Source organism: Aotus nancymaae, unplaced genomic scaffold (genome assembly GCF_030222135.1).
Source record: "Aotus nancymaae isolate 86718 unplaced genomic scaffold, 86718_ANA_hifiasm-v0.15.2.pri h1tg000010l, whole genome shotgun sequence".
In the NCBI taxonomy this organism is placed as follows: domain Eukaryota; kingdom Metazoa; phylum Chordata; class Mammalia; order Primates; family Aotidae; genus Aotus; species Aotus nancymaae.
The window spans coordinates 3,761,033-3,787,914 of NW_026988421.1; the positions used below are offsets into that span (position 1 = coordinate 3,761,033).

The 26,882-nt window shown below is 46.5% G+C and overlaps 1 protein-coding gene across 3 annotated transcripts in view; it reads right to left on the minus strand.

Annotated features, from left to right (window-relative positions):
* The window catches only part of DOCK1 (dedicator of cytokinesis 1), a 543,465-nt gene that overhangs the window by 105,132 nt on the left and 411,451 nt on the right, over positions 1 to 26,882 (minus strand). For all 3 annotated transcript variants that reach the window (XM_021671705.2, XM_021671704.2, XM_064373739.1), the window contains exons 30-31: positions 15,995 to 16,073; positions 11,090 to 11,190 (exon numbers count right to left, since the gene is read on the minus strand). In XM_021671705.2, the coding sequence (XP_021527380.2) occupies positions 11,090 to 11,190; positions 15,995 to 16,073 (180 nt within the window). The remainder of the gene's footprint in view (positions 1 to 11,089; positions 11,191 to 15,994; positions 16,074 to 26,882) is intronic.

A 26,882-nucleotide genomic window follows, 5' to 3' on the forward strand; every position in this document is an offset into this window, starting at 1 on the left:
GATTATACAACATCTTCCCCCTGTGGGAACCGGGGGGAAGTTGTGGAGAGTCATGAAAGCCTTTCCGTTTTTTCAATCTCTTGGCTCCTGGGCCCCAGGGGGAGTTTGGGTCCATGCGTGCTGTTAGCGTCCAGGCACCACAGATACCAAGTAACACCCTACTGCACACCACGGGTTGCTTTCCGAAGTTAAAATAAAATCCGGAGTCAGGTCAGATGTCTTCCAAAGTTCTTGCATTCCTCTATGTCACTTTAAAATGTAAGGAAGGGCTTAACTCCAAAAGATGCCAACAAATCTTCCACTGTTTTTGTTTATCAGGGAAAATAAATGCTAATTTTCCTCCCAATGGGTGCATAGAGGAGGTGTGTGTTTCATGAGTAAACAGAATTTGATGCTCCAGAAGATAAACCTTTATTAGTTTGTGAGCAATTTAACCTTTTCTTTTATTGCCGAAGGAAAAAGCTGATTATATTAAAAATAATAATTGCAAAATTATCATACAGGATTACAGCTGAGCAGCTGTGTCATCGAGCCTGCTCTGCTCATCCTCGCGTCAGGAGATGTGAGAGGGAAAGCACTGATTACAGATGACCATGCTGTGGCTCTCGAGGCGAAGATCCTGGCCGGTAAGTCAACAACTGTGGCCTGCTGCCACCTTTTTAGAGAAGTCTCTGGTGCCCTAAGCACCTGTCTGTCACTCACAGCACGAGCGGGCTACAGCCAGAGTTATCGTCTCAGCCACAGAAGATCAATCTCACCTGGCACTTCTGCTGTGGCATGTGGGAGGCCATGCACCTTGGTCCACAGTGCAGGTGGAGAAAATGAACTGGAGCCTAGGCCACTCCCCACCAGGACACGCTAGCTCTAAGGACAGCCCTAACCAGGTGAGCACTGACGCAGGCAGACTCAATTAAGGAGAGGGTATCTCAGCTGGGGAGAGGGCCCAGCATTAAGCCACAATATGAGGCCTGTCCATGGTTGGGGAAAGCATGCAGGCAGCAAAGCTACTGGACCTGGGTGGGTGGGAGAGAGGAGAGTGCCCCGAAGTGTGTAACTCATGGCCCCAATTGCCCAGGACACACACGACCTGAACACTGCTTGGAGGCTTGGAGTGCTGGCTCCTACACTAATGACAAAGGGGTCATAGCATTTTGCTCCTGCACTAATGACAAAGGGGTCATAGCAGCTGCTGTGGCCAGGGCTGGGAAAGGATGCAGTTGGCTGCGGGTGACCTGGCAGGCTGGCGTCCTTGCAGCATTTCCCAGGGGTGGGGCACACAGAAAGCAAGGCTGTGCCCAAGCCCAGTTCTAATCTTCCTTGTGAGGTGGGTGAGGTTCTCGCTGTGTAGGTGGGTGAGTCACCTGCCAGCCAAGCAGATGTTGTGCAAACCCAGGAACGTGGCATCAGAAGGAGGTGGCCCCCAGAACACAAACACCGCCTGCCCCATGTCCCCCAGAGGAGGCAAAATGCTCACAGTGGGGCCGGCCTAGCATGTATTGACTCACTCAAGCTTTGCACAGGCTTCTCACATCCCAGCTACACAGAGTTCTCCTCATTCTGGGATGATTCCCGCAAAATGAAAAGGCCCAGGCTGGGCGCGGTGGCTCACACCTGTAATCGAAGAGCTTTGGGAGGCTGAGGCAAGTGGATCATCTGAGGCCAGGAGTTCAGGACCAGCCTGCCCAACATGGTGAAACCCTGTCTCTACTAAAAATACAAAAATTAGATGGGTGTGGTGGCACATGCCTGGATTACATTACAGGATTACATGCCTATAATCCCAGCCACTTGGGAGGCTGAGGCAGAATTGCTTGAACCTGGGAGGTGGAGGTTGTAGCGAGCCGAGATGGTGACACTGCATTCCAGCCTTGGCGACAGAGCGAGACTTTGTCTCAAAAAAAAAAAAAGGAAGGCCCAATGCTAGGCTGATCTTCATCAGTGTCTGTGCCTCGCTGGCCCCTGACTCACTCATTTCTCTCAGGTCCCAGGATGAGTAGAATGATAATGATCCAAGGGAAATCCGTAAGTTCAGAAATCCTAAAGTACAGGAGACTTAGTCGCAGCGGATTTACCACTTGTGGTTTGGGTAATTCAGGAGTGACCTGCCGTATTTCCAGAGCTGGCACCACAACCTGGATCTGGGAGGCCAGGGGCATCCTGCTCCTCCCCGATCCGCCTCCTCCCTTCCCAAGCCCTCCCCGATGCTCCCCACCCCTCCCTGCCTCTCTGCACAGCCTGCCTCTCCCTCAGGTGCTGAAGGAGGCTGAGGGGTGAGGGATTTCCATCCTCAGGCAGACTTTACTGCCCTGTAGGTGGAAGATGACATTCCCTGGCAGTATTTGAGAACTGGGGGATTAGCAAGGACACGAGAGCACACCCCTCAGGAGAGTCGGGCCTGCGGCATCGAGGTGCTAAAGACACATTTTTAATCGTCAAACAGGACAAGGGCGCTCTAGCCTGGAGCAGAAGCAGTGAGGAAGAGTGGGGAGCTGTGAGGGGAAGGGCCGACTGCATGTCCCTGGCAGTGAGAGGGATCTTTTCCTTGCTTTTAATAAGAAGCCAGCTTTGATGAATCTACACATGCCTCAGAGTAATCCCCAAATAAAGTCATAGCTGTCACCAGACCTCAAGAGGGCTTCCCGAGCCATTCCTTCGTTCTTCCCACGGAGAAAAAAAGGATAATTGAGAGTGTAGGGCTAATAAAGCTCACTGCCTGGAAGCTGAACCCCGGGCTGGTGGCAGCCCTGGAGACCATAACCACGCTCCTCTCTAGCAATAAACAGCCGAGGGACTGCACTAATTGTAGAGGGGAGAAGCAAAAGGACGTGGCCATCATCACCGGGAAGGAGAGTAGAGAATCCAAGTCCTCAGACTCCCAAACCCATGGCATGTACCTCTAGGACCACGGACCTCCCATGACTTCAGAGCAAGACAGAGCGTCCTATCTTTCAAAGTGCCTTCCTTTCACCTGATTTTGGAGGAAGGCTATGAGGTGAGCAAGCTGACATTTCTGTGCGCATTTTCTCAATAAGGGAGCTGAGATTCACAAGGGGGAACGCACATGCCTGACTCCACTCCACATCCTGAGCCAGGATGGCCTAGAGCTGGGGTCACCATGCTCTGCTTGGAGCTTCTGACCTGGGCCAACCCATGGCATGAGTGAGCAGGAGAACTTATGCTTAGGAGACACGCTTCCTACTGCCCAGGGGGATCTGGGATCCCACATCCAGGCTGGAACTCTGACATAAAATCGTGTGAATCTGGTCCCAGTGGTCTAACCTTAGCACCTGGTCTCCTGCATCTTCACTCCAAGAAGCAGGAAACTCACACTTCCCCCACCCCCAGCAATAGCCCAGGCTTGGGGGTAAGGCCAACCTGAGCCTGAATTTAAGCACACCGGAGAATTTACTTGACCACTCTGACCCTCAGTCTCCTTATCTGTAGTACTGGGAGAATGATGATGCTGCCCATCTCCTAGGCTTTTGCAAAGGACAAGAGAGGGATGACGTCCCTGTCCATCTGGTAAGCACTGGAGCCAGGCTAGGTCCTGCCTTTAAAAATCTCAGGCTGGGGATAATATTCCCCTCATGGTTACAACGGTCATTTAGATCGATTCATTTAGTGAACATTTACGGAGCACATGGGCCAGACATAAAGCTAATGTGGAAATATGAATATTCATATTAGAATATTCATATCACCATAATACGGAGGACAAGACCCACAAACCACAGTGGGCCATGAGCATGGTAGGAGAGATGAACATTAACAAAATCATCACACAAGTTAAACACGCACAGGTATACAGATGGAGGAACTGTGTTGGTGAAGGCCATGTTCATGGCTTTGCAGTAAAAACCTGGGAATTGTGAGAAAATGTAACAGTGGCTCAGCTTGGCTCTGGCAGGAGTTCTTTAGGACCGTAATATTTGCTCTGAGATTTGAAGGAGAGGTGAAATCCAGACGAAGATGGTAGAGAAGAGCCTTCCAGGCAGGAGGACCAGCAGGTGCCAAGGCCCCTTGGCAGGGAAGGAGTAGTTGAGTGCCTGGTGGGTGGGGCTGCAGAACACCAAGCTGGCTCCTTCTCTTTAAGAGACCAGGGGGTAAGGGGAATGCAGTGTGAGCAGAAGCTGCAGGAGGCAGGTTTTGTTTTGTTTTTGGTTTTATTTTTGAGACGGAGTCTCAGTCTGTCCAGGCTGGAGCGCGGTGGCGCGATCTCGACTCACTGCAACCTCTGATTCCCTGGTTCAAGCGATTCTCCTGCCTCAGCTTCTGGAGTAGCTGGGATTACAGGCATGCGAGGAGGCAGGTTTTTTTTTTAAAGCCCTGCCCCCTTTTTTAAGTTTCAAAAACTTCTGACATAAGAAATATATGTATTAGCTGGCACATATATTAATATTCATGTGTAAAATTTTATGAAATTAACCTTACTGCCTGCAATGAACTCTGATATTTTTTCCTAGATTCTATTTCACTGAAGAAGAAAAAAAAGTCTATTGGTCATGACTGGTGTGGGTTGGAGTGTGTCCTCTTTAAAGCTATGTTGAAGTCCTAAGTCCTGGTATCCAGGACTGTGACCTTATTTGGAAATAGTCTTTGCAGATGGACTCAAGGTAAGACGAAGTCATACTGGAGAAAGGTAACCTCCAAATCCAGTGACCTGTGTCCTTATAAGGAGAGGGAGATTGAGAGACACAGACACATAGGAAGACACAAGGAAGAAGGCCACGGGAAGATGGGGCAGGGACTAGAGTGACACAGCCATAAGCCACGGAACGCCAAAGACCAGGGCAGCCACCAGAAGCCAGGACAGAGGCAGGGAATAGCTTCTCCCTCGGAACCTCCAGAAGGAACCGACCCCACCCACACCTTGATTTTGGACTTCCGGCCTCCATAACTGTGAGGTAGTAAATTCAAGCCACCCAGTTTGTGTTCACTGTTAATGGCAGATTAGTCTAGGAAACTGGTATCATGGCTCTTTAAGTGAATATTCTGACCCAATACAAGGTTGAGACCTGAAGTTTGAAAAATGTTTTCCTAAACAAAGAGAACAGAATGCGAAGGCCAAAGACCAAGGTGTCAGGCGCCCCCACCACTTGAAGCTGGGGTGCAGGAGAAGGAATCTGACAACAGAGAGCAGACACCAAAAAGCGTGGAGAACAACTCAGAGGAGAGAGCAGAGAGCGAAGAAAAGCGTGTTCTGAGATGAAGGGAAAGCAGAAGCATGCTGAGGGATGTGGGGAGAGCATCTGGGGGCTGAACACCCTCCACCTGCTTGGGGGCAGCCCGGACCTGGCTGAGGTTCTGGGGAAATGCAGTGCCCAGAGCCAGCATCGGAGTGGGTAGGAGGTAGGGAACGGGGACAAGGAGAGGGCTGAGATGGACCTAAGGAAGCTGATGGCTGGGGTGAGGCATTTTTAACTTCATGGGAAAGACTGGTGGGTTCCTAAAGAGGTGAGGGGGTGGGACCTCAAATGGGACCATGAATGCGAGTAAACCTTCCAGACACAGATCTGATGCAACAGCGCCTACCTGCGTGAGGCAGGGCACACCACCACCCACCGGTGCACGTGGGATACTATAAGCTTTTCTGACTTGAAGTCAGCACAGGTCCCCACTTGTTAAGTCTAACTCCCTGAGTCTCCTTCTAATTTGTGAATTTATTTGGAATAATTTCAGTATCTTGAAAAAAATTAGCACAGACACAAATTAAATTGATCCTATCACCTGTTATAATCAGGAATCTACAATCGCAGTTTCTGATTAGGTCATGCTGCAAAATGGGGCTGGGATGGCATGTTTATTGCATTTTGGTTTCCTTAAAGGCAGGATCCAGCGTTTGACTTCATCTTCTGGAGGGGCAGAACCAATGTGCGGTCAGATGGAGGCATTTTGGTCCCATTGTGAAACTTGTCCTCTTAGAACACTGCAGACTTCTATAGTTACAAAAATAAAAAACAAAAACAAAATCCCCCAAAACCAAAAACAGCCTAGGGACCAGGTGGGGAGAAGGTCTTTGTGGATGGTCTCTCTGCACTAGACTTTCGATGACCCCTGGCAAACCTCTCAGCTGCCTTCACCGCCCAGCCTGGAAGCCCACGCTGCCAGGAGGCCTTCTGACTGCCAAGGCTGAGCCCCACAGGCCATCTCCGGGCTGCCGAGGCCCTCCGTCACCACTCCGCGTGTGCCCCACTCCACTCATTATTTTTGCTTCTCCATCTGCCCCACTAGACCATGGCTTTCTTCATCATGAGATCTGTGTCTCTGTCCTCAGCACCAGGACCATGGCCCGACTGAGCACAGAGTGGGCACTTAGTGCCTTTTAACCAGACAATTTTAAACAAATCATAACATTTCTAGGCACTGCATGTGCCTGAGAAAACCTCTTATGCTGAAATTTTAAGTGAGCATTTTATGTTTAGCTATGCGGGAGGCCCAGTTCATCAGCCCTTTTCCTCGTCTGGCCCGGAGCATAGATGCTCCTTTGCAGTCATTCAGCACTCTGTCCCGCCCCAGGATGCACGTGTCTTGCATACCAAAATTGTCAAGCTGGCTGCTAATCAAAAGTCAATCCTTTTACATTTTAGTCATAGCCCCAATAATGTAAAAAACTAGGGGGCTGGGACGACGGGAGGAAGAGCTGCCGGTCAGGCTTAGAATTCTGTTGACATCTCTGTCCTTCCTTGGGAGTCACTAGCACCAGGGATGTCTGAAGGTCAAGCCAGTTAAATTTTCATATTATGGGCTTGGATTCCTAGGGGTTATTTGTTGGTACACTGGCGAACCTCGTACTCAATTTGAATCTGACATAATCAGTTCTCTGTGTGGTATGGCCCATTCTTTCATTTACTCCCATGCACTTTGGGGAATGTCTTTAGAATGAAAATCTGAATTATCTCCCCAAGCTCATTCATTAGGAGGATGCAGCAGGTAGGTGTTCTCATGCTGGAATTTTTATTGTTTTGAGCCACAAAGCTGTGGACCAGGTAGAGGTGAGGAGCTGCAGGGCTTAGCAAGGAGGAAGGCAGGGCAGGCTGAGCGGCTGGGGACGCTCCCTCAGATGCTTTAGGTTGGATTCTCAAGCCCTAGAGTGAGAGACAGACCCCAAATGGAGGCAGTGCTGAGCTCCTAGGTGGGTGTGTCATGGCTCCACCCTCAGACCACACGCCTTTCCCCCTAGAAACAGACAGATGCATGCATCATGCTCCACAGGGCCCCACGTTGGTGCCTGCCATTTGCTCAGAGCGTGGAGTTGACTCCCACACCACGAGTCCCCATGCCCTGCCGCAAGCTCCAAGCCACCCAGGCCCTGTTGCTCCCTTACACTTCAACAACCCACATCATGCCTCTGCTTGTATGTGGATGGGGCCATGCTCTTTGGCACTCGATGTCCCCTGGCAAACCTCTCAGCTGCCTTTACTACCCAGCCCTGAAGCCCACACTGCCAGGAGGCCTTCTGTCTGCCAAGGCTGAGCCCCACTCTCTGGGCTGCCGAGGCCCTCTCACCACTCCGTGTGTGCCCCACTCCACTCATTAATTTTGCTTCTCCATTTGCCCCACTAGACCACGACCTTCATCATGAGATCTGTCTTTTTCCCTAGCACCAGGACCATCGCCCGACTGGGCACAGAGTGGGCACTCAATCCCTTTTAACCACACAATTTTAAACAAATCACATTTCTAGGCACTGTAGGTGCCTGAGAAAACTTAAGCATCATGATAGGACATCTTAACATATTTCTTATGCAGGTTTTGCTATTCAGAAATAAAATTTGCAAATGGACTCTCAAGGGGGCGGAAGGCTTATCAAGTGGCATGAAGACTACAACACACAGGGCTGAGCCTCCCACGTGTGTGCTGCGCGGCCTCAAGGTCAAGGCAGCCTGTCTCAGGCTCCCGGGGGCTTTGTCCTGGATCTCCTGTCATTTCCCAAGCGGAGCAGAACTCATGCCCCTGAGAGGCCCCTCAGACCGCACAGAGCCCTGAGGCTCTCCTGCCGGGGTCCTGCAATGACAACTTCTGAAATGCTTGGGGGTTTTTCCTGGGGAAATCCAGAGTCTCTTGCTGCTACTGTTGTGACAAAGAGAAGCCCTAGGTAGAGGTCCCGGCTGGCTCCTGAGGGGAGACACCAGCTGGCTGTGTTTAATTTTCCTTGGCTTTGAAGTTTCTGAATCCACACCACCATGTGGGAAGCAAACGTTTTCTTTAGCAGCCAAGGCCCTTTGAGATTAATGCTTTTTTTTTTTTTTTTTTTGGAGACAGAGGGTCTCACTCTGTCAGCCAGGAGTGCAGTGGTGTGATCGTGGCTCACTGCAGCCGCGACCTCCCCTGCTCCAGATCCTCTCACTTCAGCCTCTGGAGTAGCTGGCACCACAGGTGCACGCCACCACGCCTGGCTAATTTCTGTATTTTTGGTGGAGAAGGGGGTGTCATCATGTTGCCCAGGCTGTTCTCAAACTCCTGGACTCAAGCTACCCTCCCAATCCTGGCTTTCCAAAGTGCTGGGATTACAGGTATGAGCCACTGCGCCAGTGGTAACGCATGTCTTGACGTTGCCTTAGGCCGGCAGCACTCATACCAATGAGAGGAAGGGCTGGGCACAGAGCTCAGAGTTGCCCTCCTGGGGCCTGGTGGCGGCTCAGCCCTAAATTGTTCTATTCTAGAAACCACAAAGGAGGTGCCAGCTCTTTCGAGGCGGATTTCCAGTTTACATTCACCTCTCTTCTGCAGGCATCTCCCATGCTAGGAGCTGTGGTGTGCTCGGGAAAGAGTGGGCTTGGAAGACGGCTGGGGCCGGATTTGGGTCTCAGCTTCACCCCACAGCGGGCCCTGCGCACGCAGGCAGGCGGCTCCACCTGCTGTGGCCGAGCTGTCCTTTTGCTGGACGGGACAACAAGGGGCATGTGCTGCAAGGAAGTGTGTCCACACCAAGGGCACTGCTGCGTTGCACTTAGTGTGTGCTGCTCATTACCGTCTCCACTACGATTCCAGCACAAAGGCAAATCAACAAGGACAGCAACAGCCACAAGGCGCCGTCCCTCCCTTCACTTGGGCCCCGAGGGAGCGTGCATTCCACGAAGCAGGAGCCCACGTCCCTGCTGAGCCAGAAGATGCAGCCTGGAGAAGTCTGCTCTGGATGCTGGAAGCCAGGGCAAGCGACAGACATCTGTGCGGCCCTGAGGTGGTGGGCTGCAGCTGCTGCAGGCTGCTTAGGCCGTCACAGGCGAGCACCCACTCTGCCTTCACCATTCTCAGTGCTGGGCTCAGCAAGTGCATTCTTGTTTCTGAATGATGATCTCTGATTGCATGGATGGCTGTCAGACAGGAATCACTCAGCTGAGGAAGCCCAAAGGAAAGAAGGCCAGGTGAAAGGTGATCTTTAGTTAGTCAGTCCAAAGGCCTGAAGGTTCTAAAAGCAACCCAGGTGAAAATCGTGGGCTCCGAAGCAGAATCTAAACTCTGCTTAGATTAGAATGCTGCTTTGCCACGTTCTAGGTGTGGGATTGGCCAAGTGGCTCGGTCACTGTGTGTGACCTTCCTCATCTGCAAACTAGGGCAGATATGAGGGCCTAAGGAGTAGTTTTGCTTTTTAATGATTATAGATAAAAAATGCACATGAAATACTTAGAAAGTCACTGCCATAAAGTACATGCTGCGCAAATGATTTGCTGAAATACATTCATGCTTTGCTTAATGGCAGGGTATGTTCTGAGAAACATGTCACTGGGTGATTCTGTCATTGTGTGAATATTGTAGAGTGAACGTACACAAACCTAGATAGGACAGCCTACTACACAGCTAGGCCAGACAGTGTAGCCTATTGTTACTAGGCTACAAATCCATACAACATGTGACTACAATAAATACCACAGGCAAATGTCACACAATGGCGAGCATTTGTGTAACTAAACAAAGGAAAGCTATGGTAAAAATATGGTGTGTAGTCTGTGGTTATGCAGTGCACGACTGTAATTCTTTTATTTTGAAAGTGGATCTTGCCATGTTGCCAGGCTGGAGTGCATGGCAATAAACAGGTATGATCACAGTGCACTACAGCCCCGACCTCCTGGGCTCAAGCGATCCTCCTGCCTCCATCTCCCAAGTAGCTGGCATTACCACTACGGACTGAGCACCAGAGCCCAGCCCATGACTACAACTCTTACTCTCCAGAGATAATGTGGTTTAGATTTGCCCTGAAAGTGAGATACAGACTCACAGAGTATGAGAAAGAGCAGCTGCCACCTTCTGAAACTCTTTCTGGAATCCCTAACCTCAGCTAGAAGCATGGAGTTGGTCAAGCCTTAGAATAGTCAAGATATTGCAGAGGTATTATAAAATGACAAACAGGAATTGATGACTCGGCAACACCAAAGCAATCTCAGAACTCTTCTCAAAAGGAGTAATGAAAGGAACACCGAGAGCAGTGAGAAATTAGTGAAACTGATGCAGAAAGAGATGAAGCAAGACCTCCGGGTGCCCGAACATGGGCAGAAAACCCACGCCACAATTGCACTTCTTGATACTGAATCATGAGCAGTGCATGATGCAAAGTGGGGTTACAGAGCTGAAGGAGCCGGGGAGGAGCTTCTGGGAGGTTTATTTACAATGATAGAAGGCGCCACTTGAGTCCATTCAAAGCTCCTGCCTGGAAGAAGGCAGGGGTGATCTGTGGCCAAGAAGGAGCCGCCGATAGCTCTAACTCTCCAAGGAGTTGTTCAACAATCCCAGCAGAGCCAAGAGCTTTCATCAGAAGCTCCTTTTGAATTGAAGAATTAAGCAATAAACCATATGTGAAATGACATCAGAACAGTGCACAGCAAAAGGAATTATCTCCAGAAACTGAAATTCTGCGTTGCACTAATAGTCTTGAATTACACTGACTTGGAACCTTCCAGGATGAGTCCTGCAATTTTAGCTCTTGATTCATGAGTTAGAAAAGGCAATGCCCGATTCATGATTTAAAACCACCCTTTCATTACACCATGATTACATCTCAATTTGTACCAAGTTGGCTTAGAAACGACATGAAAATCATGCCATTAGAGTTGGAGGCTCCTGCCCGCGGTTTCAGAGCTGGACAAGAACTTACTTGTTAAGGATTTTGGCTCTCTTAGCACTTGAAAAATTCTCCAGTTGCAGGGACTCTTGAGTAAGGAAAGCAACAGCCAGGTGAAAGTAGTTGTTCCACAGCTGAAAACCAAAAATCAGGAGACGCTAAGTTGTTGAAGAGCTTGACATAGGAGCTCAGCAAAGCTCCCAGACATTTATCATTTGCTCAGCACACACTTCTGAAATGTTAAAAACAACAACAACAACAAAAACCCACACTCACTTTATATGTGTTGCTAACCAGCCACCCACGGTGTAGTTTAGGCCTGAGCGTGTGGGCTGAGGTCACAGTGCACATATTGAAATCCCAGATCTGCCATTTACTCAGATAACAAACCTCTCTCTGCCTCAATTTCCTCACCATAAAATGGGAATTTCAAGAGTATCTACTTTGTACGATTGCTGAGAAGATCAAAGTAAATATATGCAGACTTTAAGGTGGTGCAGAGCATCTATAAGCACTTCATCAATGTTAGCTCTTTTTTTTTTTTTTTTTAAAGAGATGGAGTCTGTCTCTGTTGTCCAGGCTGGAGTGCAGTGGCATGATTTTGGCTCACTGCAACCTCTGCCTCCTGGGTTCAAGCAATTCTCCTGCCTCAGCCTCCTGAGTAGCTGGGACTATAGGTGTGTACCACCAAGCCTGGATAATTCCTGTATTTTTAGTAGAGATGGGGTTTCACTATGTTGGTCAGGCTGGTCTTGAACTCCTGACCTCAAGTGATCAACCTGCCTCAGCCTGCCAAAGTGCTGGGATTAGAGGTGTGAGCCACTGTGCCCAGCCAATGTTAGCTCTTATTAATGTAATTATGGACCTCCTCACTTAAGAATAGTATAGATTTCCACAATTTAGGACCCCTTCCCGTAAACCCCAAATCATATATACATTAGACAAGGAAAACACATGTAAAAACATCAAACATTTCATTTTTCAATAAACCCATATTTCAAGGGTTTATGGACTACATATATGTGGTTTAAAAGACATGTGGCCAGGCATGGTAGCTCACACTTGTAATCCCAGCACTTTGGGAGGCAGAGGCGGGTGGATCGCGAAGTCAGGAGATCGAGACTATCCTGGCTAACACGATGAAACCCCATCTCTACTAAAAACGTAAAAGACAATGGTCTTTAGAAGAAAGCTGTGGTTACGGTTTTCTCATTTACAAGCCAGGGATAATATTTATTATACCAAAGGAGATAGCTACAAAGAGTTCTATAAAATCAAAATGTGAACATTATAGTGGCTGTATTTTTAATTACCTGAGAAGTAAGTGGAAATCGAAGAGCATTTGCAGGATATGAGAAAAGTCTGTTGCGCTTTCATTTATCCAACACTTCCCACGAACGATACACTTTCTATAGTAATACGCCAGCACATTTGATTTCCACAGAATAACCAAGCAGGTGCTGTTAACCCCATTGCAGAGCTGAGATTTAGAGACCAGCCCAAAGCTACAGGCAACACATGAAGCAAAATGGGGGTCTGAGCCCAGCACCCCCAACCTCAGAGCCCACAATGGGGCCTTTTTTGAGACCCCTCCATAAAGAAAGAGGAGCTCCAGTCAATAAAATACAAATTGTTCCTTTTGTTTTGGGGACTGACACCTCCTATTTCAGCCTTGCCCCAGCACTGACAGGAGTCACTGGCTACAGTCACCTGTATTCTGAGAGTCCTGGTCAGGGGCTCAGGCAGAACAGGACCATTGCCTGCAAGGACCCAGAACAGATCTTAGTTTCTACCTGCTGGCTTTAACAACGACAACAGCAACAAAACACAAATGTTTCTTTTCTTTTTCTTTTTTTTTGAGACGGAGTCTCACTGTGTTGCCAAGGCTGGAGTGCAGTGGGGCGATCTTGGCTCATTGCATCCTCCGCCTCCCAGGTTCAAGTGATTCCCCTGCTGCAATCTCCCAAGCAGCTGGGGTTACAGGCATGCACCACCTCATCTGGCTAATTTTTATATTTTCAGTAGAGACAAGTTTCACCATGTTGGTCAGGCTGGTCTCAAACTCCTGATCTCATGATCCACCCACACTGGCCTCCCAAAGTGCTGGGATTACAGGCGTGAGCCACCACGCCCAGCCTACCAATGCTTCTTTTTAAATGACACCTTCACCAACTCCTAATTCTTTCTTTTCCTGTACAGGATCAGGACTGCCTTTGAGCCAGAGCACTCATGGTAGCAGTGATGGTGTTTAAATTAAGATCTGTTCTGGGTACGTGCAGACATGGGTTCTGTTCTAGGTGGGCCGCTCACTGTGACTCTCAGAATGCAGCCGACAGCAAGCAGGCAGCGATTCCTGCTAAACCCTCCTCAAACAACGATAAATGCGTGTGCCACACCTGCCAAGAGGCAAAGCTCTATGTGGGCCCTGAAGCACATGGCTTTTAAGGTGTTTGGGCTCATCCTCATAAAACAGGGAGAAAGCTGAGGAGAACCAACATGTTGAGAAACAGCCTCTCCCACCAGAGGAGGAAGACACAGGAATCTACCCAGCAAGTCATGCATGAGACTGACCCAGAAAACACTAGAAACTTAATGAATGGCACAACAAAGACCTAAATAGTCCAGTATGAGATGGGAAAAAAAATACTGCAAAGTATTCCCTCAATAACATAAACTTACCCTAAATTTATTTATCAATTCAATGGAATTCCAGCTAAAATCCTATGTTTTTAAAAGAGAAACTCAGCTATCTGACTTTAAACTGGAGTTTCCATTTGGAAATGGAAGAGGAAATGCACAAAAATAGCTAAGATAATTCTGCAGTAGAAAACGAATGGAAAAGCAATGACTCTGCTAGCTGGGTACAAAGGCATAAGGATGAAGCCACTATGATAATAACACAGAAAATGGAATTTATACACCCACACATTTGAGATGATGTTAATTGTAGCATTTCAAATCATTGAGGAAAGAGTCATCTATTCATGAAATGATGTGGGAAAAAGTGAAGTTAGATCCTTACCCCTATACTAACTACAGAAATCCCAAAGGGATTAAACACCTGAAAGGTAAAACAAAAACAAAACCACAAAACCACAAAGGTATTAGCAGGTTCTAACTCATACAAAACAGTAAAATTTAGAAATATATAATATTAAGGCAAGGAGAGATTTGCCAAGTAAAACATAAAACCAGATAGCTATAAAAGAAATAACAGATTTCACTGCAGAAAAATGAAATATTTCTATATGATAAGCCTAAACCCATGCCTAGCCTAGATCAAGAATTCCAACTCATAAAAAAGGAAGACAAACAGCCAAATACAAACATGAGCAGAAGACACGATCAGGGTTCACAGCAGAAACCCACACGCTGCTAAGTATTCGTAGCCTAAATAATCATCAGAAAAATGCCAATAAAAACAAAAATCAATCATTTTAAGGAAATCAGTGTTGAAGATTCTAGATAGAAAGGAGCTGCTCTCAAACAAGGTTGGTGGGACAGCAAATTCCTAAAATCATTTCATGAAGGAAACTTATCATTTTCCATAAAACTTAAAACGTCGTATCATTCGGCCTAGAGATCAACCTATTCCATAGCGATGTGTGCACTAAGAGGCATGCATGTCACATTCTTCACGGTAGCACAGCTTGGGACTATAAACAACTAGAAACAGCCTCTACGTTATCGGGACTGAAATGGCTGAACACATGTTGGCACATTCACATCGTGGAATATGACAGAGCTGAAAAACACAGAGTATGTCCAGTTCACATTAAAGGCCAAAAGAAAACATGCAGAAGCCCATATAAATGCTGAAAGTGTGACAGAGTTCAGAACAATCAGTTAAAAGTTATCCCTGCAGATAGGCAGTAAGAGGCAGCAAAGGGGTAGGAGGGAACATTTCCTGTTTTACCTGCTAAACTGATTTTCAGTGCATATATATTTTATAAGGAGAAAGTATGTTATGACATATGAAAACAGGCATTCGGTAGAGAAAAATGATAAATGATTACCTAATTATATCCTATAATGCCAATACAATAGAAATTTAAAGTTAAGAGATTATAAAAATAAAGGCAATGCAAATGGAAAGGCAGATGGCTAATTTTTGTTAACTGGTGACTTATTTTTTGGTTGGATCACCCAACGGGTGAACAAAAATTCTTTGGGTTCCTTCTGAGTGAACCATCTTGCCCAGGAAATAAACATGTCATTTGTATCTGCATGCTTTTCAAAAATTTGCATACTTTACTAAAATAAACTAAGTAATAATGATGACAGATAAAATCATTATTAGCAGAAACACATCCAGAGTACAGTGGAACCGAGAGCCACACATCTCGGATGCACAGTAAGAAATCAGGCCAGGCAAAATCAATCCTTACAGCAGGCATGCACACACACAACACGCACACTCTCTCTCTCATTGCATTCACCAAAGGAGTATTCCTGATGGACCATGGGGTCTGGGGGGCAGGGTCTCTGGCCTGGTAAAAGTCACTGCTAGTAGCACAAGGCCAGGAGAGGATATGGGGGGAACACGGAGTTCTAACAGCTAGCTGAGCTCGTGGTGCAGACCGGCTTCTCCTCCTCTGCTGATCCTCCTTCCACATTCAGATGGTCTGAGACAATCTTGGCAGCTACACACACTGGGACTTGGTGGCTTCCCTGCTTGGAGAGTCCCTCCTTGTCACTCTAATTCAGTAGCTTCTCTCTGAAACAACTCTATCTCCTTCCTTGCTAAACTAAGCAAATACTCCAAAGGTGTAATTTTCACTCCTCAGGTTCCAACGGTACATACTGTAAATTCCACTTCCGCATCTCGGATGGGAGAGCAATTAAGTTCAAGGATTAGAAATACTATAAGATATTGGCTCAGACCAGCAATTTGCTTTAACATGATTTCTCCACAAAGGTCGTGTCTTCTTTCCTTACCTGTAGCTCAAAGTTGGCTTGATCCAGAAATTTTTTGTTCAGCATATCTGCATACTGATTAATTGCTCGCAGGAAGACTCTGAAAGATCAAGAGAAAATTACATAATTACACACTTATGCTCTGGCACATTGGTAGGTTTGGCATTTCAATTAGATACAATCCCAGACTGTCTGGAATGTGAACTCTCTAAGTCTTGTGCAAAGCTGTGAGGTTTTGCCAATGAAAAGGCCAATGGAATTATATGCAGATGTTCTCCAAATTAATTAAGGAAATCAGCACACGCAGAATGAAGGAAACAGACCAAAATAACAGTTTCTGAAAGCAACATTTAAAAAGATCTAAAAAAAAGAAAAAAAGGTGCAAATTAAATCTTTTTCTCAAGTTGCAATGTCTTAACATTATATGATTCCATTGATCTTTGCTTAGCTGGCTTTTCCAAGTCACCCAGTTGAAAGCATTCTTCACTCGGAGCTGTCGGGCTCGGAATAGCTTGCTGCAACATCTCCAGTCTCGGAAGCATGGCTTACGACTTCAGTATCACTGGCCTACTTTCCACATGCTAATTTTGATCACTATTTTACTAGAGAAAAATTTAAAAGCTTTAGTAGACATGAAAGTGATCTGACAAGAGTTTTAGGAATTTTAATTTCTTGATTCAGTGATAATGTATAATTGTAACATTCTATAATACCTCAACTTTATATACTTTTTGTAATGAAATATACAATTTGGGCAATCACACATGACTCTAGAATACTGTCTCTCACATGCTTGTTTCTTCAACAGATTTGTGTTATAACCCTCGAAAGTGTTTACAATACTAAAGCTTCGTCCACTACTTTTTAAATTGCCCTGCTCCCTTTGCACAAAGGCAGGATGTAAGAGGAATTAGCATTAGGTCACAGATAATAAACTTAATTCCACTTTCTCTATTTAGACAGCAGGGAGCAGCCAGAGTGGAAGGGAAATGTAGGTTACTTACTAGTAACTGCTGTCCTCTGACAGCGTTATCTCTTTAGCTAAGCGCACCCGGAGAAGCTCCCCATGCCCTGCCCATGTCACAGCCGCTAAAAGGCAGTGAGCCAGGGAGGAGGGAAGAAGAAATTCGCCACCCGGGGTTTTAAGGAGGTCTCTGTCACCACCTGCCACCACCACCTCCCCCCGCCACGGGCTGTCACTGCAGATTCTCTCACGATCACACCACGTGCCTGCCGCTCTGAGAAAGGGATTTACAGACATTATTTCATCAAGAAACCTATCAGCTGGATCTGGGACCAAAACAGCTGTGACAAAGAGCCTGTGACAGAGTTTGCGCTTTTGGTCACTAAAGAAAACAGCAGGTGGAGTTATCTGACTTCTTCCCTGGGGACATTAATATATAGTCAGAAAGGAGGAATTGGTGTTTTTAAGTGACTATTAACGGAGGGACGTGGGGATCGCTGCCTTGTCCATTAACCTAGCGCACAGGCTGGGCATCAGCATTCATCAGCCGCAGGGTGGCCAGACTTTGCAAATATAGGACGCCCAGTTAAATCTGAATAATAGCTCTTATTGCTGGATTCTGTAATTGATTGAAAAACAAAAAGCTGAATACAGGACATTTAGGGCATCCTGACAAATTAATACAGGATCCAGGACAAAAGTTGCAAAATTCAGGACGTGCTTTGTATCTACTGAATGTCTGGCAATTCTAATCAGGTCCCAGTCTTGGGCTAGGGTCGGTCATGTCACCTTCAGCCCCTGGAAGTACAGGGTATGAGCTAGAGAGATGATCTAAGTAATCCACCTGACCTTTGGCAACTGTGTTTAGAAAGCTTCTGGGGATGTGCACTGCAGCAACCCCAGGGGTCACAGAAGAGCCCCCAAGTGTCAGCAGAATACAACACCTTCCTGTCACTAGAGGGGTGGGCTGTGCCGCGATGCATACAGACACAGGGCTTCTGATCATTAACACAAATCTTTTTCTTTAATTTTTTTCTTCAGCTTTAGAACTCTGCTATTCACAGAGTACCCTAGGATCCTTGTGAGCTTTAAGAAGACATTCTTTCCAGCCCTCTCTGACAATAATGACAAGTTTACTAAAACACACATTATTATTACAGGGTAATTATTTTGCCTCAAGATAGCACCCAAACAGTTGTGATATGCTGCTTCTAATTAAGCTCTGGGACAATTGCAGCTAGCTAGTTAAATAAAGACAGTTCTCAAAATGACTTAAAAAATATGTCACGTAGGCTGGGCATGGTGGCTCATGCCTGTAATCCCAGCACTTTGGGAGTCCGAGGTGGGCAGATCACGAGGTCAAGAGATCGAGACCAACCTGGCCAACATGGTGAAACCCCATCTCTACTAAAATTACAAAAATTAGCTGGGCATGGTGATGTGTGCCTGTAGTTCCAGCTACTCAGGAGGTTGAGAAAGGAGAATCACTTGAACTGGGAGGCAGAAGTTGCAGTGAGCTGAGATTGAGCCACTGCACTCCAGCCTGGTGACAGAGTAAGACTCTGTCTCAAAAAAAAAAAAAAAAAAAAAAAAGTCATGCTAAAATAATGTGAAGGCTGAACAAAACTTTTTAAGAAACTGACAACTGAGAAAGTGCAGGGCTGAGAGGCAGATTCTGTAATTTAGATTACCTATAAATTTTTTAAAATGCCAGGACAAAAAACAACGTGGAAATTCAAGTAGCATGAGGAAAATGAAGGAAAGATCAAATAAAATCATAATCAGTGCAGTAAACAAAGATCAGATGATGCCTGGGCTCAATGCATCAAGGCCTGCGCCACTTGCACAGAAACGTCCAGGCCATGCATAAACGATATCCTCCAGCCCACACCTGATGGGACTGAAAACAGAGCTACGCTCCGGGTCTATCGCCTAACTAGGCAAGAAGAAATGTAACCAGAGACTAACTTTTAGGTAAGAAAATCTATTAGTTGGCCGGGCACAGTGGCTCACGCCTATAAATCCTAGCACTTTGGTGGGCGGATCACCTGAGGTCAGGAGTTCAAGACTAGCCTAGCCAACATGGTAAAACCCTGTTTCTACTAAAAAAAAAAAAAAAAAAAAAAATTACAAAAATTAGCCAGGTGTGGTGGCGTGTGCCTGTAGTACCAGCTATCTTCAGGAGGCTGGGGCAGGAGATTCACTGGAACCTGGGAGGCAGAGGCTACAGTGAGCCGAGATTGCAACACTGCATATTAGAAGCTTTTCCATAACAATCTGCTTTCTGTTACAGAGGAATATGAGAAGGATCACAAGCTAAGCCAAGTGTTTGGATGGCAGGATGCCTTCCCAGACTAAATGAAGGGCTCCACATAGCTCAGGATGATAGTCCTTTCTCCAACAGGCAATCCTAGGTGTGTGGGGTATGAATGTGCCTGACTCTGCATTCCTGATGACTCTATCTGTGCTGGAGACTGCTGGAGTTGGGTTTAGGGTAAGAGAAGGCCCCCAGATTGTGAGCAGAGCATAGGTATCTTGAAGGCAGTGGCCACATCTGCTTGTTCACCCAAGTGCCCTCAGTGCCAAGTCAGCATTTGGTACAGAGTATATGCTCTCTAGGTAACTGACATAAGAAAGAATGAATAAATGGATGGAAGAATAAGTGAATGAATGAGTGGATGAAGGAGCTGGCTCAGAAGGTCAGGCTCTGGTCCAAACTGGAGGCCAAAGGGAGGCTAGAGTATTTGGTTGCCTCTGGCTCTCCTGGAGTCCTTGCATTCTGTGCAGGTTTTCTGGGGTGGGATTCAGCTCTTTTCAGGTTCTTCTTTTCTTTCTTTCTTTCTTTTTTTTTTTTTAATTTGAGACAGAGTCTTGCTGTGTCACCCAGGCTGGAGTGCAGTGGTGTGATCTCAGTTAACTGCAACCTCTGCCTCCTGGGTTCAAGCAATTCTCCTGCCTCAGCCTCCCCAGTAGCTGGGATTACAGGCGTACACCACTATGCCTGGCTAATTTTTTGTATTTTTTAGTAGAGACAGGGTTTTATAATGTTGGCCAGGCTGGTCTTGAACTCCTGACTCCATGATCTGCCCACCTTGGCCTCCCAAAGTGCTGGGATTACAGGCGTGAGCCACCTCAGGTTCTTCTTATGCAAACTTGTCATCTATGGCCGGGCATTATTCATGATTCCTTCACTCTCCTCTCCGCCCCCAGAGCTCCTTCTCTCATTCTCCTCTTCCCCTCTGGAGCTGGTTACCTGATGGCAGGAATCTTGTCTTTCAGCTATCAGGATCCTGGCAGCAGGAAGAATGGACCTCTTGCCACTGCACATTTCCTAAACTGCTCTCATCTTAGGAACCATTAGTTTATTACCTAACAGAGCTCTCTGAGCCAAGATGTGTCCAGAGCCTCTCACCAGTCAAAAAAAGGCCTCTGTCCAGCAGGCAATCCTAGGGCCTGTGGAGTATGAACGTGCCTGACTCTGCATCCCTGTGCTGGACACCTGGAGTTCCGTTTAGGGTAAGAGAAGCCCTCCAAACAAAACACAAACAAACAAAAACACCCTTAGCTTGCCCCTGTGAAGAGTTAGAATCCACCCTGGGGCAATTAAAGTTCCTTGTATTCTCCATATTCAGCATTCATCAAGACTCAATGAATGGAAGTCAGGCATAACGTAGGGAGCATAAGAAAGATCCTTGCAAGGGATGAGCAGCTGGTAAGGTGGGAACAGGACAGACAGGCACTGCTTCTCTTCTACCAGAAAAGCCAGGGACTGGGGGAAGGAAGGGATCAACCACCCTGGGAACCAAACAAGTCATGTCTTATTCTGAGCCAGGAGAATAATTTCTAAAAAAATGTAACAAATGTGGTGAGAATTAAATGCTTTCAGGAATGCTGTCCTAAAAGTGGTCAAAATTTATAGAAGGATTATTTATAATCTAAAATTCAGGAGATAAAACCAAACATACAAATAAATAATCCAGAAATAATCACATGCAAATTATGTCAACCTAAAAAGATTCAAAAAGCCACAAGGTCTAGAAGCTTGTGAATTTTATTTTTAATGGCTTGATGGAGAGAAATACCTCTTCTTGGTAACCGATTCCTGTCTCCAGGAAGTCAGAAGCATCATCTCTATCAAACTTGTCATGACATTATCCACTTAAAAAAATGTGAGGCCAATAGGAAATAGAGGTGGGTTCACTCCCAATACAATTCAAACAACAAACCAGGAAGCCTTTCTGACTTCTTTCTCTGCTATCCTGGACATTTAACCCCATTAGAAACAAAAACTGTTCATTCCTGACAGTGTCAAATATGAGTTTAATTGTAGCCTACACATACACACATTTGTACAATTAAAGTTGAATTCAAGTATATCCATCTATTGATGGCTTCATGTCCATTTAAACATGGAGCTACCTGACCTTCAGAAAGTTACTCAACACCACGAGGAAATGAGACGTATGTGAGGGAACAGGCATGTTAATTCATTTGATTTAATCATTCCACAGTGTATGCATGTATCATAATGTCCCACTCCATGCCATAAACGTGCACAATTATTATCTGTCAATTTAAAGTAGAATTTAAGAAATGTTAAAACAAAAAATGTTGCTCAACTTTTCGAGATCCTCATATTTTCCACCGACAAATGAAAACTCTCAACCACATTCAACCACAGTGCCTCTAAGCCCCCTGGAACTTAGAATCTATGGGTTTTGTTTTTTACTTTTGAGATTAAAGGTAAGGAAGAGGCATCACCACATGATACAAAGTTATTTGAACACTGATATGATCTTCACTGACACCTTATAAAATGTTAAGTTGTATTTGGTAAAAGAGAAAGACAAACCCGAGGGCCAAGCCTCTCGGCAGCATGAAGGTTCTGGAGGAGGTCCCACCAGTCTGGCTTTTCTGTTCTTGGATGAAAAGGGCGGATGGATGCAGCGCCTGGGCTCCCACGGGAGACTATCCCCCAAGCTGCCTATTTGGAAAGCCAAGTGCCAGCAATAAAAGTAGCACAGTCCTAAATAATTACGTGTTAATTGAGTAGAGGGAAACTTAGCAAGTGAAAAGTAATCAGGAACCAATTTAACTATTCCAGGCTCCTGGCACAATTACAGGCCCTTGATGACAGAGTCTCAGGCCCTCCCAGCACCCCTGTTGCCCAGTGTTTGCTGCCAATAAAGCAGGAAGATGAGGAGCCTCATCACTACAGAGGGAGGATGTGGAGAAAGGCAGGGAACTTCCAGTGGCTTTCAAAGCCCCATTTCTCACATTGGGAAGCTGCAGGGGTTTTTGAATTCCTTCCCTCAACTTGCTTTAAGTTACATAATTAGCTTGTACACTTCAATATGAGGGCATTTAAATATCTCCAGCATGAAAACAGGCTGCTTTAGGGGAGAGGATGTATCTTTTAACACAATGTTTTACCCAAAATGGGTGGGAAAAAAGGAAACAAATTAAAAGTGACACATTCCATCCCTGCAGAAAAATGAGTCTAGCAATAGTAGCTGGGAATTTGCCGTCAAATGATTTCTGCATGATTCAGGGATGCTGGGAAGAGGCAAATTATGGTGAAGTGATAAGAGAGACGCAGAGAATTGACTCAGTCCGATGGGAAGGAGAGAGAATGAACGCTTCATCTCAGCCATCTGTCTCCTGGCACATCCCCTTGGCAGGGGGGCTCTTTTGTTCAGGTGGTGACTCAACATGGTCATCGACTTCCTACCTTGGGATCTTGATGGGGAAATTAAAACCACATGTGCACAAAGAAGTGACTTCTAAGAAAGACCCCCAGGATAACAAGGGCAAAGTCACTCAAAGCTGGGGACCTGGGTGGGACCTGCCTCGTGTCTTCTGGATTTGGGAAATGGTGGGAAGACCAATGCCACTAGAAAGTTTTGGGAATGAGGGAAGAGGGATCAACTGGGCCAGACTACGAGAGACGGGGATGCCAGGCTCTGGGGTCTGCATATTTGCTAGTGGGCAGCAGGGGTGGAGGTGGGGGGGCTGAAGATTTTAATGCAAGGAAGGGACCTCTGGGGTCTTACTTGTGTGCCTCTACCTCCTCCCAATCCTGCCTGGTCCACCTATTTCAAATTCACAAAATAAGTGTTGACTTGTCGGATTTAGCAGCAGCTTGGGTAACGGAAAAAACGTCTCCAAGACAAACACATCAGAAATGCCCCCCAGCAAACACTAGGAAGTGAGAGGTCTCTACAGCTGGGGGAGCAGCGAAGGAGGCAGAGCCTGACTCTAAGACTCCATCCTGGAGAATAAAGGAGGGTCCTGGCTCACCCCAGAGTCCCCGCCCCAGCACCCCAGTGTCCACTCACCTCAGAGACTCCACCCCAGCACCCCAATGTCTGCTCACCCCAGAGTCTCCGCCCCAGCACCCCAATGTCTGCTAACCCCAGAGACCCCCACCCTGAGACTCCCACCTCAACACCCCAGGGTCCACTCACCTCAGAGACTCCACCCCAGCACCCCAATGTCTGCTCGCCCCAGAGTCTCCACCCCAGCACCCCAATGTCTGCTAACCCCAGAGACCCCCACCCTGAGACTCCCACCTCAACACCCCAGGGTCCGCTCACCTCAGAGATCCCCCACCCCAGCACCCCAGTGTCTGCCCACCCCAGAGACCCTCAACCCAGCACCCCAGTGTCTGCTCACCCCAGAGACCCCACCCCAGCGCCCCAGTGTCTGCTCACCCCAGAGACCCCACCCCAGCACCCCAATGTCCATCCCTCAGGCCTCCTCCCTCCTCTCCCAGGCTCCTCCTGCTGTTCTGTGATCACCAATTGTAGGAGTGAAGCACAGCCATGAATGGGCAGAGGAAGCAGGGGAGGTTGGGGTGACCGTGCCCCATCCCTCAGGCACAGGACAGCTGCCCTGGACGCTCTGCTTGCCTGGGTGTAGGCGTGTGCATCATCAGCTGCCACCAGTCTTTTCCTAGTTCCTTATACATGGGGGATGGGAACAGGGAGTTGAGAGTTCCTGCTTGGGGTGAACAAACATTGTGGAAATCAACAGTAGTGATAACTGAACAACACTGTGGGTGTAATTATACCACTGACTGATACACTTACAAACGGTTATATGGCGAATTTTATAATACGTATAGTTTTTCTTCTTTATTGGTTCTATGTATATATTCTAAAACCACAATAAAAAAGAAAAAACATGAGAAGGAAAGAGGGCATTTTTCAGAAACTGCAGGCGTGGGAGTCATAATTTTTCTGTCTTTATCTGTACCATTGGTGTGACTCAGTTCCGTGATTAAAAAACAGAACAACCCGGGAATAAGACTCTCTAACCTTCTCTCCCCAGAGAACCAGCTCCCTCTGGGAGTAAGTAGGTGGAGCATTAATAAACAAGCATCAACAAAGACACACCCGGAAGCCCAATCATGACAACCAGAGACCTGGAGTCCTTGCCGCTCTGGCATGGCTCTGCTCACTGAACGCCACCTGGGACAGCAGGCGGTCACCTGCAGGGCACGGCCCCTGGTCTATGGCAATTCACCAAGGTCCATCTGTGCGGAATCTTTACTCCCCATAGCATCCAGAAACACATCCTTACAAAAGTAAGGTAAATTAATCCTAGTGAGCCCAGAAAAAAAGGAAGCAGTCAGAGGCCTTGAGCAAGCTGTATGGATCAAGGCAGAAAGGCTTAAGAGAAAATAGAATCCTTACAAAAGAGAATGCTGCTTGCAAGGTATTTCGTGCTCAGCATACACCAGCGATGGTTAAAATTTATCCGGGTTCATTTTCAAGACCTGTTGTGGACACTGTAATCATTTAGCATACTTATGTCATTTGCTCAAGACTCATTTGCCATAGGCTAAAAACCGAGACAATCTTTTTTTTCTTTTTTGGTCCATTTATCGGAGCCTAAGTGCTGGCTACCTGGTAGGGGGTGATGCTGTCCACATTTCTCCCTTCTCACGGGTGCTGGGCCACTTCTACTCACTACTCACTCAGTTTCACTCTTGCCAGGCCTGCTGGGTCTTTCTAAGTGGGGAGTTTTGTATTTTTAGTAGAGACAAGGTTTCACCATGTTGCTCAGCCTGGTCTCGAGCTCCTGAGTTCAGGTGATCTGCCCTCCTCGGCTTCCCAAATTGTTGCGATGACAGACATGAGCCACTGCATCCAGCCTGATGTCACTCTTGCAACTGTTCTGGGGTGCTAGGAACTGCAGCCATCTATGACAGAGAGCTTAATGGATAAATGTTGTGTGTGTTCTGACTGCTTCACCGACTGCCCTTGTCCCTGCTTTCTTCCTCTCCTCAGGCCTCCCTATCCCCTGAGACATAACAATATTGAAATCAGGTTAATTAATAATCCTACAATGGCCCTTGAGTGTTCAGTGAAAGGAAGAGCCACAGGATCCTCACCTGAAATCGAAAGCTAGAAATGACTAGGCTGAGTGATGAAGGTGTGTAGAAAGTAGAGACAGGATGAACGCTAGTCCTCCTGTGCCAGTTGGCCATGCCGTGAATGCAAAGGAGAAGTACCTGAAGGAAATTAAAAGTGCTACTCCACTGAACACACAAATAAGAAAGTGAAACAGCCTTACTGCTGATCTGGAGAAAGTTGTAGTGGTGTGAATAGAAGATTCAACCAGCCACAACATTTCCTCAAGCAAAAGCCTAATCCAGAGCAAGACCCTAACCTCTCTTCAATTCTGCAAAGGCTGAGAGAGGTAAGGAAGCTGCAGCAGAAAGATTTCAAGCTACCAGAGGTTGATTCTTTTTTTTTTTTCTTATTGTACTTTAGGTTCTGGGTTACATGTGCAGATCATGCAGGACTGTTGCATAGTTACCTACATGGCAAGGTGGTTTGCTGCCTCCATCCCCACCGTCACCTACATCTGGCATTGCTCCTCATGTCATTCCTCCCCAACCTCCCCACCCCCTGCTGTCCCTCCTCTAATCCCCTCCCCAACAGACCCCAGTGTGTGATGCTCCCTTCTCTGTGTCCATGTGTTCTCATTGTTCAACACCCGCCTATGAGTGAGAACATGCGGTGTCAGGGGTTGGTTCTTAAGGAAAGAAGCCATCTCCATAACATAAAAGTGCAAGATAAACAGCAAGTACTGATGGAGAAGCTGCAGCCAGTTCTCCGGAAGACCTAGCTAAGAGCACTGATGAGGGTGGCTACACTAAGAAGCAGATTTTCAATGTCAATGAAACACCTTATATTGGAAGATGTCATCTAGGACTTCCATATTTTAGGTTGGAGAAATCAATTCCTGGCTTCAACACTTCAAAGGACAGGCTGACTCTAATAAGGCAGTTGTTGACTTGAAGGTAAAACCAATGCTCATTTGTTATTCTGAAAATCCTAGGGCCCTTAAGAATTATGCCAAATCTACTCTGCCTGTGCTCTAGAAATGCAACAACAGAGCCTGGATGACAGCACATCTGTTTGGAGCATGGTTTACTGAATGTTTTAAGCCCACTGTTAAGACCTAATACTAAGAAACAAGATGCCTTTCAAAATATTACTTCTCATTGACAATGCACCTGGTCACCCAAGAGCTCTGATGGAAATGCACAAGGAGACAAATGTTGTTTTCATGTCTGCTAATACAACATCCATTCCGTGGTCCATGAATCATGAAGCAATTTTCACTGTCAAGTCTTATTATCTAAGAAATATATTTCATAAGAGTATGGCTGCCATAGATTGTGATTCCTCTAATAGATCTGACCAAAGTAAATTGAAAACTTTCTGGAAAAAAAATTCAGGATCTTAAAAGCCATTAAGAATATTCATGATTCATGGGAGGAGGTCAAAATATCAACATTAACTGGAGTTTGGAAGAAGTTGATTCTAATCTTCATGGATGACTTTTTCTGGTTCAAGACTTCAGAGGAAGAAGTAAATTCAGATGTAGTGGAAATAGCGGAGAACTAGAATTACAAGTGGACTCTGAAGA